Source organism: Falco biarmicus, chromosome 19, assembly GCF_023638135.1.
Source record: "Falco biarmicus isolate bFalBia1 chromosome 19, bFalBia1.pri, whole genome shotgun sequence".
Taxonomy (NCBI): Eukaryota; Metazoa; Chordata; class Aves; order Falconiformes; family Falconidae; genus Falco; species Falco biarmicus.
In genome coordinates, this window is record NC_079306.1 from 2,228,461 (window position 1) to 2,241,619 (window position 13,159).

Here is a 13,159-nt window from a genome sequence, read left to right on the forward strand (position 1 = left end):
GGGGGTGCGGGAACCCGCAGGCGCTGCCCCGCTCCCGGTTTAACGGGTCCTCGGCGGGCGCACGGCTGCGACCGGACCCGACCCGGCTGCTGCCAGAGGGAAGCGCCAGGACCGGAGCAGACCCCCGAGCAGCCCCCGCAGCCCCGGGACCGGAGCCGACCCCCGGGACCCGAGCAGACCCCCGCGCACAGCCCGCAGCACCGGGACCCGAGCAGACCCCCGGGCAGCCCGAGGACCGGAGCAGACCCCCGCGCAGAGCCCGCAGCCTCGGGACCGGCCGCCCACCGGGCTTGAAGTGGCAGCACCGCGACGCCACCGAGCCCCGGGGGGGCGGGCGGCGGGGGAGGGGACTGGACCGGATCGGGAGGGGGACGGCCGCCCCCGCGCTCTCCCGCCGCCGTTGCACCGGGGCCCTTCCCCCGCTCCTGGCCGCGTTAATTAATCATTGACAGCCGCGCGGGCACGGCCAAGGTCCGGCCTGAGCCGCCCAGTCCCGCGTTCGCAGCGCTCCCGGTTCGGCTCCCGCGTCCGCTGCCGGTTCGGCTCCCGGGTCCGCTCCCGGGTCGGCTCCGGCGTCCGCTGCCGGTTCGGCTCCCAGTCTCTTCCCGGTGCTGGTGCGCGAGGATGTGGCTGTACCTGGCAGCGGTGCTGGTGGGGCTGTTCCTGCTGCGGCGATGGCACCGGGAGCGGCAGATGGTGCCGGGGCTCTCCGAGAAGTACGTGCTGATCACGGGCTGCGACAGCGGCTTCGGGCACCTGCTGGCCCAGCAGCTGGACGCGCGTGGGCTGCGGGTGCTGGCCGCCTGCCTGACCGAGGCCGGGGCTGCGCGGCTGCGGGCGGCCACCTCGCCGCGCCTGCAGACCCTCCTGCTGGACGTCACCTCCAGCCAGAGCATCGCCACCGCCGCCGCCTGGGTCCGGGAGCGTGTGGGTGACCAAGGTAGGACGGGGCGGCCACCCCCATCGTCACCCCTGCCAGCCCTCCTGCCACCTCGCCGACCCGTGCCGGCACAGCCGGGGCTGGCACGGGACCGTGGGCAGGGCAGCAGCCTCGGCTCAACCCGTCCCCTCTCCCCAGGGCTCTGGGGGCTGGTGAACAACGCAGGCATCGCCATCCCCATCGCCCCGAATGAGTGGCTGACCAAGGACGACTTCGTCAGGGTGCTGGATGTCAACCTGGTTGGCCTCATCGAGGTGACGCTGAGCCTCCTGCCCCTGGTGCGGCGGGCGCGGGGCCGGGTGGTCAACGTGGCCAGCATCCTGGGCCGTATCTCCTGTTTCGGTGGGGGGTACTGCATCTCCAAGTTTGGTGTGGAGGCCTTCTCCGACAGTCTCCGGTAAGTCTGGCACGGCTGTCCCCTGCTCTGCTTTCCCAGTTTGCTTTTCCAGGCTCTGGCCAGCAGAGCCTACATCTCTCCAGCCCCTTCCTCTTGCGACCACGAGCGCAGGTGGAGTTTGTTTTAGGGGCTGTGGGGATGCTTAACACACAGAGTGGGGGGCAGAGCGCCCTGTGCCACAGCTGCGGGCCTTGGGTCCCGTGGGAGCGATCCCCCGCTGGGAGGGACCCTTGCCTGCTGCTGGCGGCCTCTGCTCCACGTTCAGCCAAGTTCATGCAGAGGCAGCCCAGGGTACAGGAGTACAAAGGACCGGGCAGAGCTTTGATTTCATTCCCCCACCCAATGGCTTCCCAGTGGCAGGGAGGCTGTGGCCACACCAGCTGGCGCTGCCCGCCCCGGCGCTGAGCCTCCCCCATCGGCCATCGCCCCCATGCCGGATCCTGCGGGCAATGGCCCCGCGGTGCTGAGGTTTGCTTTGGCCCCATCCCATCCAGACTCAGCAGATGTTTGCTCACGCACCACCTTGGACACATGCTGGGGCTGGCAGGGGGTCTGCTGGGGTGGTCGGGCTCCCCCCGCCGGACCTCTGGCATGAGGCTGCCGTGCGTCCTGCGCCAGAGCCGGTGCCCACCACAGCCCATGCCGGCGGGTGGCAGATGCGCCCGGGTGCTGGTCCCACGTCCCATGGGGCGTGATCCCTTCCAGGCTTGAGATGCACAACTTCGGGGTGAAGGTCAGCATAATTGAGCCAGGCTACTTCAAGACGATGATCACCAACGTCGAGAACCTGGAGAAGAGTTTTATTTCTACCTGGGAGAAGCTCCCAGAGGAAATGAAAGCGAGTTATGGGGAGAATTACTTGAAGAAGTGTAAGTACCTCACCTAAAGGTGAAGCGATGCTGTTTCTCTCCTGACACAAGGCACATCCCTGGGGCCACGGGGTGTCCCACCGCCCTGTCGTGCCCCTGAGCCCTTCAGCTGCGCTTGGCTCTAGGGTCCGAGCCCGGCAGGCTGAGCAGCGCTTTCTGCCTCTGCAGTTTCAGTAGCGCTCAGGAACATACAGAAGAAATACAGCTCCAACCTGAGGCTGGTCACGGACTGCATGGAGCACGCGCTGACCAGCTGCCACCCTCGCACCCGCTACTCGGCAGGCTGGGACGCTAAGCTGCTCTACATCCCCCTCAGCTACCTGCCCTCCGCCCTCACCGACGTTGTCCTCACCTGGTCCTACCCCAGGCCTGCCCGGGATGCCTGAGGCAGGGATGCGGGGCAGGCAGCCGACAGGCAGCGGCAGCCGGGGCCGGCAGCGCAGGATGGGACCCAGCACCGCCGCAGCCGAGACTGTGCCGATAGTTTCCTGAATTTCGAACTCAGTGTACACCTCACAGCCCGCTGTCCTCTGCTAGCAGAGCCGTTTGCTTCTGAATAAAGACAATTCCTCCTCCCCACCTGGCTGGCTTCGTTTCAGCCTTGGCAGGGGCTGCGGCACCGGGGCTGTGTCCCTGCTCTTCTGACATCACCGGTGCTGCTGCTGGCTGTGCCATGCCACGCTGTGCTGTGCCGTGACATGCCATGGGAGCTCCCAGGGTCTCTGGCTGTTCCCCCAAGCGCCTGCTCCGTGCAGGGTCTAGCCCTCACTGGAGTGTGAGAGCTGCACTCACCCAAGCCAGTGCTCCAGAAGTTAACACACACGAATAAAAAGCAGCCCAGCACAATCCTGGGCAGGTTTCCCCCTGGGCAGGGCTGGCCAGCCTCTGGTCGAGTCCTGCTCCTCCTCCTCCTCCTCGTTGCCCCTCGGACATCCCGAGCAGCCCCTGCCTCTGTGCGCGGCTCTGCGGACCCGCAGCACCCGGTCAGCAACGGCTGCCCTGCTCCAGCAAACGGTGCCTGGGCATGGTGGGGCTGGGGACACCCCTTCTGTCCTGGGTCACCCCAGCAGCTTTGCCACCTCCTCACGCAGGGCCCATCCTGGGGTGAGGGGACAAAGCCACCACCCCCACCCAGACCGAAGCCAGGCGAGCACAGCGCAGCCAGCAAAGGGAGAACTCGGCAACCGGGTGCTGCCGTCGGTGTTTGGAGGTCAGCCAAGCCCGGCTCCGTGGGGCAGCTGGATCCACCCTGCCGGCACAAACAGCCATCAGAGGCCACACCAGAGCTCCAGGCTCGCGGATCTGTGCGACATGAAGCCATAGATTACAGCTGCGAGACGCAAAACTTTCTCCAGCTGCTGCTGCAATCCTGCCCACGCTCCGGCGTGCACCAGAGCACCACTGGCACCCGGCTCTCCCACCAGCACTGCCCAACGCGCCAGCTGGGGCCGGGCATCCTCACCGGCCTCTATATATACAGCACAAACGCGGGCTGTGAGAGGGCTGTCCCTGAGCCAGTGCTGGTGCGCGAGGATGTGGCTGTACCTGGCAGCGGTGCTGGTGGGGCTGTTCCTGCTGCGGCGATGGCACCGGGAGCGGCAGATGGTGCCGGGGCTCTCTGAGAAGTACGTGCTGATCACGGGCTGCGACAGCGGCTTCGGGCACCTGCTGGCCCAGCAGCTGGACGCGCGTGGGCTGCGGGTGCTGGCCGCCTGCCTGACCGAGGCCGGGGCTGCGCGGCTGCGGGCGGCCACCTCGCCGCGCCTGCAGACCCTCCTGCTGGACGTCACCTCCAGCCAGAGCATCGCCACCACCGCCGCCTGGGTCCGGGAGCATGTGGGTGACCAAGGTAGGACGGGGCGGCCACCCCCATCGTCACCCCTGCCAGCCCTCCTGCCACCTCGCCGACCCGTGCCGGCACAGCCGGGGCTGGCACGGGACCGTGGGCAGGGCAGCAGCCTCGGCTCAACCCGTCCCCTCTCCCCAGGGCTCTGGGGGCTGGTGAACAACGCAGGCATCAGCAACCCTACTGCCCCGAATGAGTGGCTGACCAAGGACGACTTCGTCAGGGTGCTGGATGTCAACCTGGTTGGCCTCATCGAGGTGACGCTGAGCCTCCTGCCCCTGGTGCGGCGGGCGCGGGGCCGGGTGGTCAACGTGGCCAGCATCCTGGGTCGTATCTCCTGTTTCGGTGGGGGGTACTGCATCTCCAAGTTTGGTGTGGAGGCCTTCTCCGACAGTCTCCGGTATGATGGTGGTGGTGGTCGGTGGCCCCTGGTGTGCCCCTGTGCCGGGGCTTGTCCAGCGGCTGGGTGTGTGCTGGCAGGTGTAGGCGTGCCGGGCGCCTCTGCCCCACTTTCCCCACGTAAGGTTTTATGTTGCACCCAGTTACGTCCTTCCCCACCGAGCAAAGCAGCAGCGAGGCAAGATGGGGGCTTGTGAAACACCAACACTGTCACCCCCGGGTTGGGAAATGGGGGCACAGCCGGAGCAACAGCTCTGCAATCAGAGAGAAAGTTCTGGGAAACTCTTGAGCAAGGAGAGGGCTCTCCCACGCCCACCCAAGGGATGGCAGGGGGGGTCACAGTTCCCCCTCACCCTGCATAGCTCGGTCCCCCCAAAGCCCCTGCCCGGCTTGGGGTGGTGGCTCCCTCCGTGGGGCTGACGGTCCCTCCCCACCCAGGCGTGAGATGCGACCCTTCGGGGTGCAGGTCTCCATCATCGAACCCGGCGCCTTCCGGACAGAGATAGTCAACCCCACCACTCTGGTCAACGGCTTCAAGCACGTCTGGGGGCAGCTCCCGGCAGAAACCCAGGCAGCCTACGGCCACCATTACCTGGAGACCTGTGAGTACATCCCCGCGTGGTCCCAGCACTCCCCGGTAACCCCAGCACTGCCAGTGTGCCGCGCTGGGCTGACCCCCCCGCCTTGCCCACCCAGATGCCAGGAGGACCATCCTGCTGCACCGCCTGAGCAGCTCCTGCCTGTCCCCTGTCACCGATGCCATGGCACACGCGCTGCTCGCCCACTTCCCCCGCAGCCGCTACACGGCGGGCTGGGACGCCCGGCTCGTCTTCCTGCCGCTCAGCTACTGCCCAGCCTGGCTCAGCGACACCATCATCAGCTTCTTCTTGCCCGTCCTGGCCGGGGGGACGGCTGGGCACCCCTGAGGGTGGCCACCAGACTGGGGATGCGGACACAGTGCACACGGGCACCTGCTCACCTCCAGCCCCTGTTAATGTGCTCAATAAAGCTGGTGCAAAGCAAGGGGCTGCCCGCGGTGAACCCCAGCCTTGGAGGTGTCTGAGAGCTGCCTGGCTGCGGCGCCGGGCCATCACCCTGCCGGGGCATGTGGTGCTGGTGGGTCCCCACTAGCCGGTGGCAGGACCCTGGGTGCTGGCTGTGCCCAGAGCAGCCGCACGGCCGGGGATGCCCAAGCTGCGGCACAGGATCGTATCCGCAGCCCTTTGAGGGGGTGGTGGCGGCACTGGGGGATCCAGCTTCTCCTTGCAGCTGGATTCAGGGGCCAGTCCACACCATGGGCATGGCTGATGGCAGCTGTGGGACCGTCGCAGGTGCCGGCGGTGCTCTGGCTCCCTATCGCTGGCTCATGCCGGAGGGATGCTGCTGCCCTGGGAGATGGTTAAAGATGTTTTCCCCTTCACACCTAGTGCTTTCTGCAGCACCAGCCTTGGCATCCTCCAGGCTCACTGCTCCCTCTCTGGGGAGAGCTGAGAGAATTGCTCCTTGCAAAGATCCCCAAAGCTGTTGTGCTTCACTCCAGCTCTTCTGGGACCTCCCCATTCTGCCATATCCCAGCTTTTCCATGTGTTTGTCCAGGTCAGACTGCAGGGGCTTTGTCCCTCAGCTCCCCATCTCCTCCCTTGCACAGGTAAACCCAAGAGCTGGCTGGGAACGGCTCCATCCTCTCTTGCTGCTCTGGGGTCCTTCAGTGCCACCGTAGCCTCCCAGCTCCCCCATGGGTGACCTCGGGCTCAGCCCTGGCAGCCGGTGCTCCCTTCCCGGCACAACACCCGCAACCACGCGGCCCGTTGTCCCTGGTCTGCTCTGGTAGCAGGTGGTCAGGTCCGGCACGGAGGAAGCTGCCCCGGTAGGGACAAACTCGCAGCGTGGCTGGGGATGCAGCTCAGCTGCCAGAGGATGGGCTGGAAAAGGTGCCACCGTTACCCATAACACTGCCAGCACAGCACGGGGAGCCTGGCGTGTGGCCGGTGACTCACACATCCTTCATACTTCTAATTAAGGGCTGATTAGTGGTGACTAGCTGGGGGTTAGGTCCCTGAAGACTATGCACTTGCCTTCAGGACAAGAGCAGCTTTAGCAGCAGCCCCGCTCCCACCCACGCCGTGCTACTCCTGTGCGTGCGGGACTGAGCCCACGTGAGCCCAAGGCCCCCCCCCGGGCTGTGACCGAGGGCAGGGGGACAAGAAGCTGCAGCAGGATGGGAGGCAGCACGTAGGGCTCTTGTGCAAGCTGTGTTACAACTCGCTGAGCTGTTTCCCCAGCCAAGAAAGCTTTCCTAAACGCTTTGCTCGGCTTACTAAACCAGTAAGACGTCCCCAGCAGTCCCCACATGTCACGTTTCAGGCCCGCGTGTCCCCGAGGTGCCAGGCTTTCACGTGCACTGCGGCCTTGGCTGCAACTGCCCTGGGACCCTTGTGCCTGCATCCCTCCAGCAGCATCCCCGGCTGCCCAGGGAGGGAAGGGCAGGAGGATGGCAGATCCCTGGCGCTGCCACTGCCTGCAGCCCACCTTGCTCTGGGTCTGTGCTGCCCCCCACTCCCCAGGGGGCTGGCAGCGGCTGGGGGGGACCCGATGCCCGTATCGCACCCCACAGTGAAGTGCTGGCAGGTGGAGCAGGAACCGGCCAGGCTCAGCAGGGCCATTACCAGCCCCCCCTCTGCGCCTTCCTGCGCACCATCCGCCCGAGCCCTGATCCGCTGGGCTCCAAAGGACCCACTCGGATTGAAGCGGTCACTTTCTGCAGAGGAAACGGCCTTTTCCCACTTATCTCCAGACAAAGGGGAGAACCAGACCCTTAGGGAGGCCGGGGGCTCCTGGGCACACATTTGGGTGCCAATAGCCTTGGGGGTCCCTGAGAATTGTGGCAGGGACGGGGAGATGGGCTGAGCTGCCTGTTCCGCTCCCCACAGCTTGGAAATACAACTGGCTCCCGGACCTCGCTGCCCCCGCTGGGATCAGCAGCCCCCCACTCACACCCCCACGGCACCCAGGTTGCTCTCGATCGGAGAGTTTGGCATGGAAATTTCCTGACCTGTTAAGCAGAAGCAGTACAGCATCCCTGCCTCCCAGGGAGGCAAAGCCCCTCCAGCACATCGGGTGGCAGAGCAGCCCCTCGCAGCCCCCCACGGCCCCCAGCCCCCGGCCGAGGTGAAACGTGCCCCGTGGTGCTCAGGGCGAGCACAAAGCCACCGAGTTCCTGTTTGCAACCCAGGGCCTTGGTCCTGCTGGGGCTGGGTACCTGCGCTCTGGGTCATCGGCGCCGGGCTTGTTGTTGTGAGACCCGACTTATCAGTGCCCTCGTGCTTCCCCGCTCCGGCCGTGCCTTCCTTCCGAGCCGATTGTTGATCACAAAGTCTTGTCTGCACTCGAAAAGGAGATTTCCTGCAATTGTTTTGCAGGACTTGCAGCTTGTTGCAAAATTTTCTGCCTATCAGCCCCCTCCCCAGTGCCAGGGCAAGGCTCAAGCCCCCTCCCTTCCCCTGTAAAACCGCTAGGCAATCATGGCTCGATGATTAATTGCTGCCGGGCCAGAAGTGTTTCTGTGGCGATAGCCATCTACCATCAGGTCCTAAGACAGCTGGGAGCGATGGGCCGTGCTGACCTGGCAGAGATGCTCCACTTTCAGCCCTTTTCCCCCAAAAACAAACCCTGAGCTCGCCCCGGTATCGCGTGAGCATCAGGGACAGTTGGCAGCACGTTCGCCTTCACCCATCCTAACGCCTTGGGACTCCATGGCCGCGGGAAGACCTGGCCCAGCTGGGTCCATCCCTGAGGATGTATTTTCCCCTCCTGCCCACAGTCAGAATGGGACCTGCGTGGGATCCAGCCACGGAGACCACGGGGCCACGGCAGCCAGGTCCAGCGGGGGTGACGGTGGAGGAGAGTGGCCCAGGGAGCCTCAGGGAGCCCCGCTCCATCCCCAGGCACCTGCAGCTTCCACATGAACACCTGCCCGGGGCCTCCCCGCGCTCATCCCCAGCCCTGCAGCAAAATCAAACGGGAGCTGAGCCCCGGGGCTGGAAATCAAGTCAAATGTCACCCACACTGGGCTGTCTCAGGATGTCGGACCACGACGGTCATTTCCTGCCGGGAAGCAGCCAACAAGCCCACCCTGAGCTCCGCGCCGCCGCGGCTTGGCTCTGCCAGAGGCACGTGAGCTGCCGAGCTGAGAGGATCGCCACGCTCCCCGAGCAGCCCTTCTGCGCAGCCCTTCAGCTCTGCCGCCGGTGAGCCACCGCCTCTCCCCCCCTGCCCGCACCCGTCTGCCCCCTCTCCCACCCGCCTCTCTCAGGACCCGCAGCCTGGTGAGGGTGGGAGGCTGAGCAGCCATGGGGACAGGGGTCTCCAGCCCCGGGGGGCTCGCTCTCCTCTCCTCCTTGGTTTCAGGAGCGGGTGGGTGGGTGCCGTTTGCCACAGGGCTGATGCTCTTCTGGGGGATCCCCGGCTCGCTGGGCACCGAGTGCCACGGAACGCCCCAGCGACATGGCACGCTCCTCCGGCTCTCCCAGGGGAACAGCTGGTCTTATGAGCTCTTCTAGCAGCACGAGGCTGGATGGGCTCCACGGTGTCTTCACCGTGCGGATGCAGCTGTGCTGGCATCAGAGCTCTTACCCTTGGGGCAATAAAAGGATGTTAAGGTCAACTGCATTTCCCCTAAGTTTATAATTTTGTCACCTACCTGGAAGTCCCGACGGCTCCCAGAAACGCAGCTGTGAGACCGGCAGAGCAAGGGCTGGGTTTATGAAGCGACTGCACAGCAAGGGCTCGGGTGGGGGACGAGGGCTTCCCTGCTAGTGCTGGGTCCAGCAGCCGTGGTCACCGGCGCATTTAATGGTCCGGTGCCTGCCCATGCCCCGGCCACCTCGCAGCCATTTGCTGGGGGTCAGGGGTCCCACAGGCTCGGTGGCAGCAGGACCTGAGCTCCGGAGCACGAGCTTTGATGGGGGCAGCTCCCCCCTGAACGTTGCTGCACTCCTGGGTTGTCAGCTCCGTTCCTGCAGTGACCGACGTTGCTGCAGGCATCTCACTTGTCCTTCGTCCCTCCCCTCCGTTGGTCCCCAGCACTGCCTGGCCCTGGCCCTGGCTGGGGGACAGGGGACAGCCACCACCTGGGAGCACGTGTGGGTGCACGGGCGGCTGGTGTTTGTGGCTTGCATGTTGTCTGGGACGTCAGGTTATTACCTGATGGGGATACGGCACCTTTTGAGGGTTGATGTAAGAAGTCACCATAGAAGTAAAAACTGGATTAAAAAAATATGCATTGGGGTATTTTCAGAGCCTCCTGCGAGGGCTCAGTGCTTTCCCTTTCCTTGCAGCTACCAGGATGGCTGAGGTGACCACTGCCCTCATCGAGACGCACACTCTCCTGAACGAGTACAGGGACTACCACAACTGGACCGAGCTGTTCCACCTCCTGAACTACACCTACACCTTCTGCGAGTTCAGCCTGGATGAGAATGTCAAGAGGGTGGTCCTCTTCATCCTTTACCTGGTCATCTTTGTGGTGGGCTTGGTGGAGAACCTCCTTGTTATCTGGGTCAACTGGCAGACACGGGGCAACAAGAGCTTGGTCAACCTCTACATCATCAACATGGCCATTGCTGACCTCGGAGTGCTGCTCTCACTGCCCATCTGGATGCTGGAGGTGATGCTGGATTACACCTGGCTCTGGGGCAGCTTCCTCTGCCGCTTCACGCACTACTTCTACTTTGCCAACATGTATGCCAGCATCTTCTTCCTCACCTGCCTGAGCGTGGATCGCTACGTGTCTCTGACCAGCTCCTCCCTCTTCTGGCGTAAGCACCAGCACCGCGCACGCCGCATCATCTGCGCCTGCAGCTGGGTCTTGGCAGCAGCGATCCCATTCCTGGAGGTTGCTCACATGCAGCTGGTCAATACCGGAGAGCCCATCTGCATCTTCATGGCCCCCTTCGAGACCTATGACGAGTGGGCGCTGGCAGTTAGCTTGGCCACCACCACCATTGGCTTCCTCATCCCCTTCCCCATCATCACTGTTTTCAACATCCTGACAGCCATGTTCATCAAGAGCGCCAAGCCAGAGAGCAAGAAGCACTGTCTGCTCATCTACGCCTATATCATCGTGTTCCTCATCAGCTGGCTGCCCTTCCACATCATGCTCACCCTGCTCACCCTCGACGGCAATCACATCATCCTCCACTGCACCTTTGCCCACTTCCTCTACTTCTTCTACGACATCATAGACTGCTTCACCCTGCTCCACTGCGTGATTAACCCAATCCTCTACAACTTCTTGAGCAAAAACTTCCGCAGCAAGCTCATCTCCGCCGTGGTCAAGTACATCCCCAAAGACCAAGGCAGCCAGAAGGGCGCAGGCAATTCCTCCTCCACCACACAGCACTCCATAGTCATCGCAAAGGACAACAACCCTCCCAACTAAGGGGGATCGGACTCTCCCACTCATCACTGGCGAGTGGTTGTGGGGCAGGGGCAGCTCCCTGCGCTCACTGAGGTCAGTGAGATTGTTTTTCCTGGTGATGAGCAGACACTTTGCTTTTAAACAAGACTTCTCGGCGGGCCACCTCCTGTGCTCTGAAGGCAGGGCTGGGTGCCAAACGTGAAACGAGACGGTGTGGGGAGCTACAGGCACCTTGCCTCTGATGTCCTGCCGTAGCGGATCTATTTAGCTAAAGAAAGAATAAGAGAAAGAGATATTTCCTGTTTTCCAAGAGAAACGCTTGCAGTAATAAAGCGCGTTGCTTGGAGGTCTGAACACAAACCTGGCCCCTGGGACCCAACCCCCCTACCACCCCTGAGCTGTGGGGCTGGGGGCGTGCAAATCTTTCCCTGGACAGGATTTTCTGCACCCCCTGACTGTCACACACAAGCCCCGTCGCTGCAGAGGTGCCCGGCAAATGCTGCCCCTCTGCTGCGATGCCACCCCGAGCAGGAGAGGGGAAATCCATCCCTTTGGAACACAAACCACTCCTCCCCGTGCCTGGCAAACGGCTGGAAGCCTGATTTTAGTGAAATGAAGGCAACGTGAGCCCGAGAGGCATGACACACACCTGAGCTTTAGGGAGGGGAGGATCGATTCGAAATTAGCGACTCATTGAGAGCAATTTTGCAAACCCAGTGGTAAATGAGCGTTGGTGAAAACTGGGTTTGACTGGGCACGGCTGCTTCCAAACGTGACCGGTGGCAACAGAGGTGGGGTTCCCAGCTTGTGTTTTGCGGCGGGAGACCCATCCCATCAATCCCAGCCTCCTTTAGAGCATCTCCTGGTGGGTTTCTAAGGACACTGGTTGTGTTTCTAAACGTCGGCAGCCTCCGGCAGCCCTTCACGCCCACTCTCTTTCAATCAAAGTCATGCTGAAGCGTGCCCCGTGGGAACACGTAGGTGTGCAGAAACCCTCGGAGCCGGAGCACGGGCTGGACTTGTGGCGGTGTAAGAAACTGGAGCATCCGGAGAAAGTTCATCGTTGTCTGGATTCTGCTAAGTCATGTGCTGCAGGTCAAGCCTTCAGCGGGGGAAGGTGAAAGAGCGACAGTCACTGGGAGCCCATAAATCTACCAGTGGCCTTGAGCTGCTCAAGAAACACATTTTTGAAAAAGCAAAGCATAAGCAAATCTCGGGACAGGATGCTTGCAGCACCGAGCAGTGGGAGGGGAGCAGGATGTCCTGGGCTGCGGGAGAAGCCGGGGCTGACACGGACCCTCGGTTATCGTGGGACTGGCTGGGGACAGCGCTGCTATTTACAGGGGTCCTGTGAGGGGTAAATCACTAAATGCCTCAGGGCTCCTTGTGCACAGAGATGCTCCTCCTCCCTACCAGGGGATACCAGCCTTGGCAGAAGAAGCTGAACCTGTCCCTTACACAGAAATACTTTGTGCCGCAGCTGGGGAGGAGGCCAGTCCCCTCGGACCTGTCCAGGGCAGCAACTCATGGCTCTTCTCAGTTGCTACTTACAGATTCACAACTCGTAGAGCTGCTCGGACTGTAAGCCCTCCGGGGCGAAGGCTGTCCTTCGCCATCTGCACCGGCGTGGGAGCTCAGTGCCTTTGTCCCTGTCACCCTCCCGGGCACGCGTGCACAGTGAAGCCGCGCAGCCCCAACGCCGGCCGGTGAACGCAAAGGCGGCCTCGCACCGCACGACCCCCGATCCCCGATCTGCCCCAGGGCTTCCTCTTGCCCACACCCTGCCATTTGCTATGAAAAAATGGAAGATAATGCACTGCAACAAGACACTTGATGTGTGACATAACCAGGGCAACAACATATTAAATGTCAAGTTACTGAAACATGTAAAACTTGGTATTTGGCTTAATAAATTTTTTTTTTTTTTCTAATGTATCTGCAACTTTGTTCATAGACCTCAGGGCCAGAGTGGCCTCAAATAAACCCTTACAGAGCCCCACGCAGCAACCTGGGTGTGAAACCCAGCAAGTCCTTTAGCTGGGGCTCTCAGCCCCCCTGTGAAGCCCTCGCCACCCAAGGGTGGCCTGGCCCAGCCATGGGCTCCTTTAGCAATTACTGGCCCCATACCGCCGGACCATCTACCCAGTGTGACTTTCCAGTGCCCGCTGCTGGTCGCCAGCTCAGCGACGGTGACCTGCCCCACCAGGTAAGCTCTGCCCAAGCTGCTCCAGCGGTGACCGAGACCAGTGGCCCCGGCTGATGGCCAACCCAGCAGGCAGGTCACCCCAAC

The 13,159-nt window shown here is 62.9% G+C and overlaps 3 protein-coding genes across 3 annotated transcripts; all 3 read left to right on the top strand.

Moving 5' to 3' along the window:
* Nucleotides 1-37: 37 nt before the first annotated feature.
* LOC130141238 (retinol dehydrogenase 16-like) lies at nt 38-2,785 on the top strand. The gene is made up of 4 exons (XM_056322030.1): nt 38-940; nt 1,079-1,337; nt 2,043-2,206; nt 2,375-2,785. Exons 1-4 carry the CDS (start codon nt 625-627, stop codon nt 2,590-2,592), a joined length of 957 nt encoding a protein of 318 aa, XP_056178005.1. The 5' UTR covers nt 38-624; the 3' UTR covers nt 2,593-2,785.
* Nucleotides 2,786-2,935: 150 nt separating this feature from the next.
* LOC130141239 (retinol dehydrogenase 16-like) lies at nt 2,936-5,481 on the top strand. The gene is made up of 4 exons (XM_056322031.1): nt 2,936-4,055; nt 4,194-4,452; nt 4,890-5,053; nt 5,148-5,481. Exons 1-4 carry the CDS (start codon nt 3,740-3,742, stop codon nt 5,375-5,377), a joined length of 969 nt encoding a protein of 322 aa, XP_056178006.1. The 5' UTR covers nt 2,936-3,739; the 3' UTR covers nt 5,378-5,481.
* Nucleotides 5,482-8,542: 3,061 nt separating this feature from the next.
* Nucleotides 8,543-12,796, top strand: GPR182 (G protein-coupled receptor 182). The gene is made up of 2 exons (XM_056322027.1): nt 8,543-8,698; nt 9,788-12,796. The coding sequence occupies exon 2, from the start codon at nt 9,796-9,798 to the stop codon at nt 10,888-10,890; it is 1,095 nt and encodes a 364-aa protein (XP_056178002.1). The 5' UTR covers nt 8,543-8,698; nt 9,788-9,795; the 3' UTR covers nt 10,891-12,796.
* Nucleotides 12,797-13,159: the final 363 nt, after the last annotated feature.

Excerpts from the sequence above, each read along its gene's own strand:
- LOC130141239 (XM_056322031.1), top strand. The coding sequence starts at position 3,740 with ATGTGGCTGTACCTGGCAGCGGTGCTGGTGGGGCTGTTCCTGCTGCGG. Across the intron at positions 4,453-4,889 it reads GCCTTCTCCGACAGTCTCCG|GCGTGAGATGCGACCCTTCG; the intron begins GTATGATGGTGG and ends CTCCCCACCCAG. Across the intron at positions 5,054-5,147 it reads CCACCATTACCTGGAGACCT|ATGCCAGGAGGACCATCCTG; the intron begins GTGAGTACATCC and ends TTGCCCACCCAG.
- LOC130141238 (XM_056322030.1), top strand. The coding sequence starts at position 625 with ATGTGGCTGTACCTGGCAGCGGTGCTGGTGGGGCTGTTCCTGCTGCGG. Across the intron at positions 1,338-2,042 it reads GCCTTCTCCGACAGTCTCCG|GCTTGAGATGCACAACTTCG; the intron begins GTAAGTCTGGCA and ends GATCCCTTCCAG. Across the intron at positions 2,207-2,374 it reads GGAGAATTACTTGAAGAAGT|TTTCAGTAGCGCTCAGGAAC; the intron begins GTAAGTACCTCA and ends CTGCCTCTGCAG.
- GPR182 (XM_056322027.1), top strand. The coding sequence starts at position 9,796 with ATGGCTGAGGTGACCACTGCCCTCATCGAGACGCACACTCTCCTGAAC.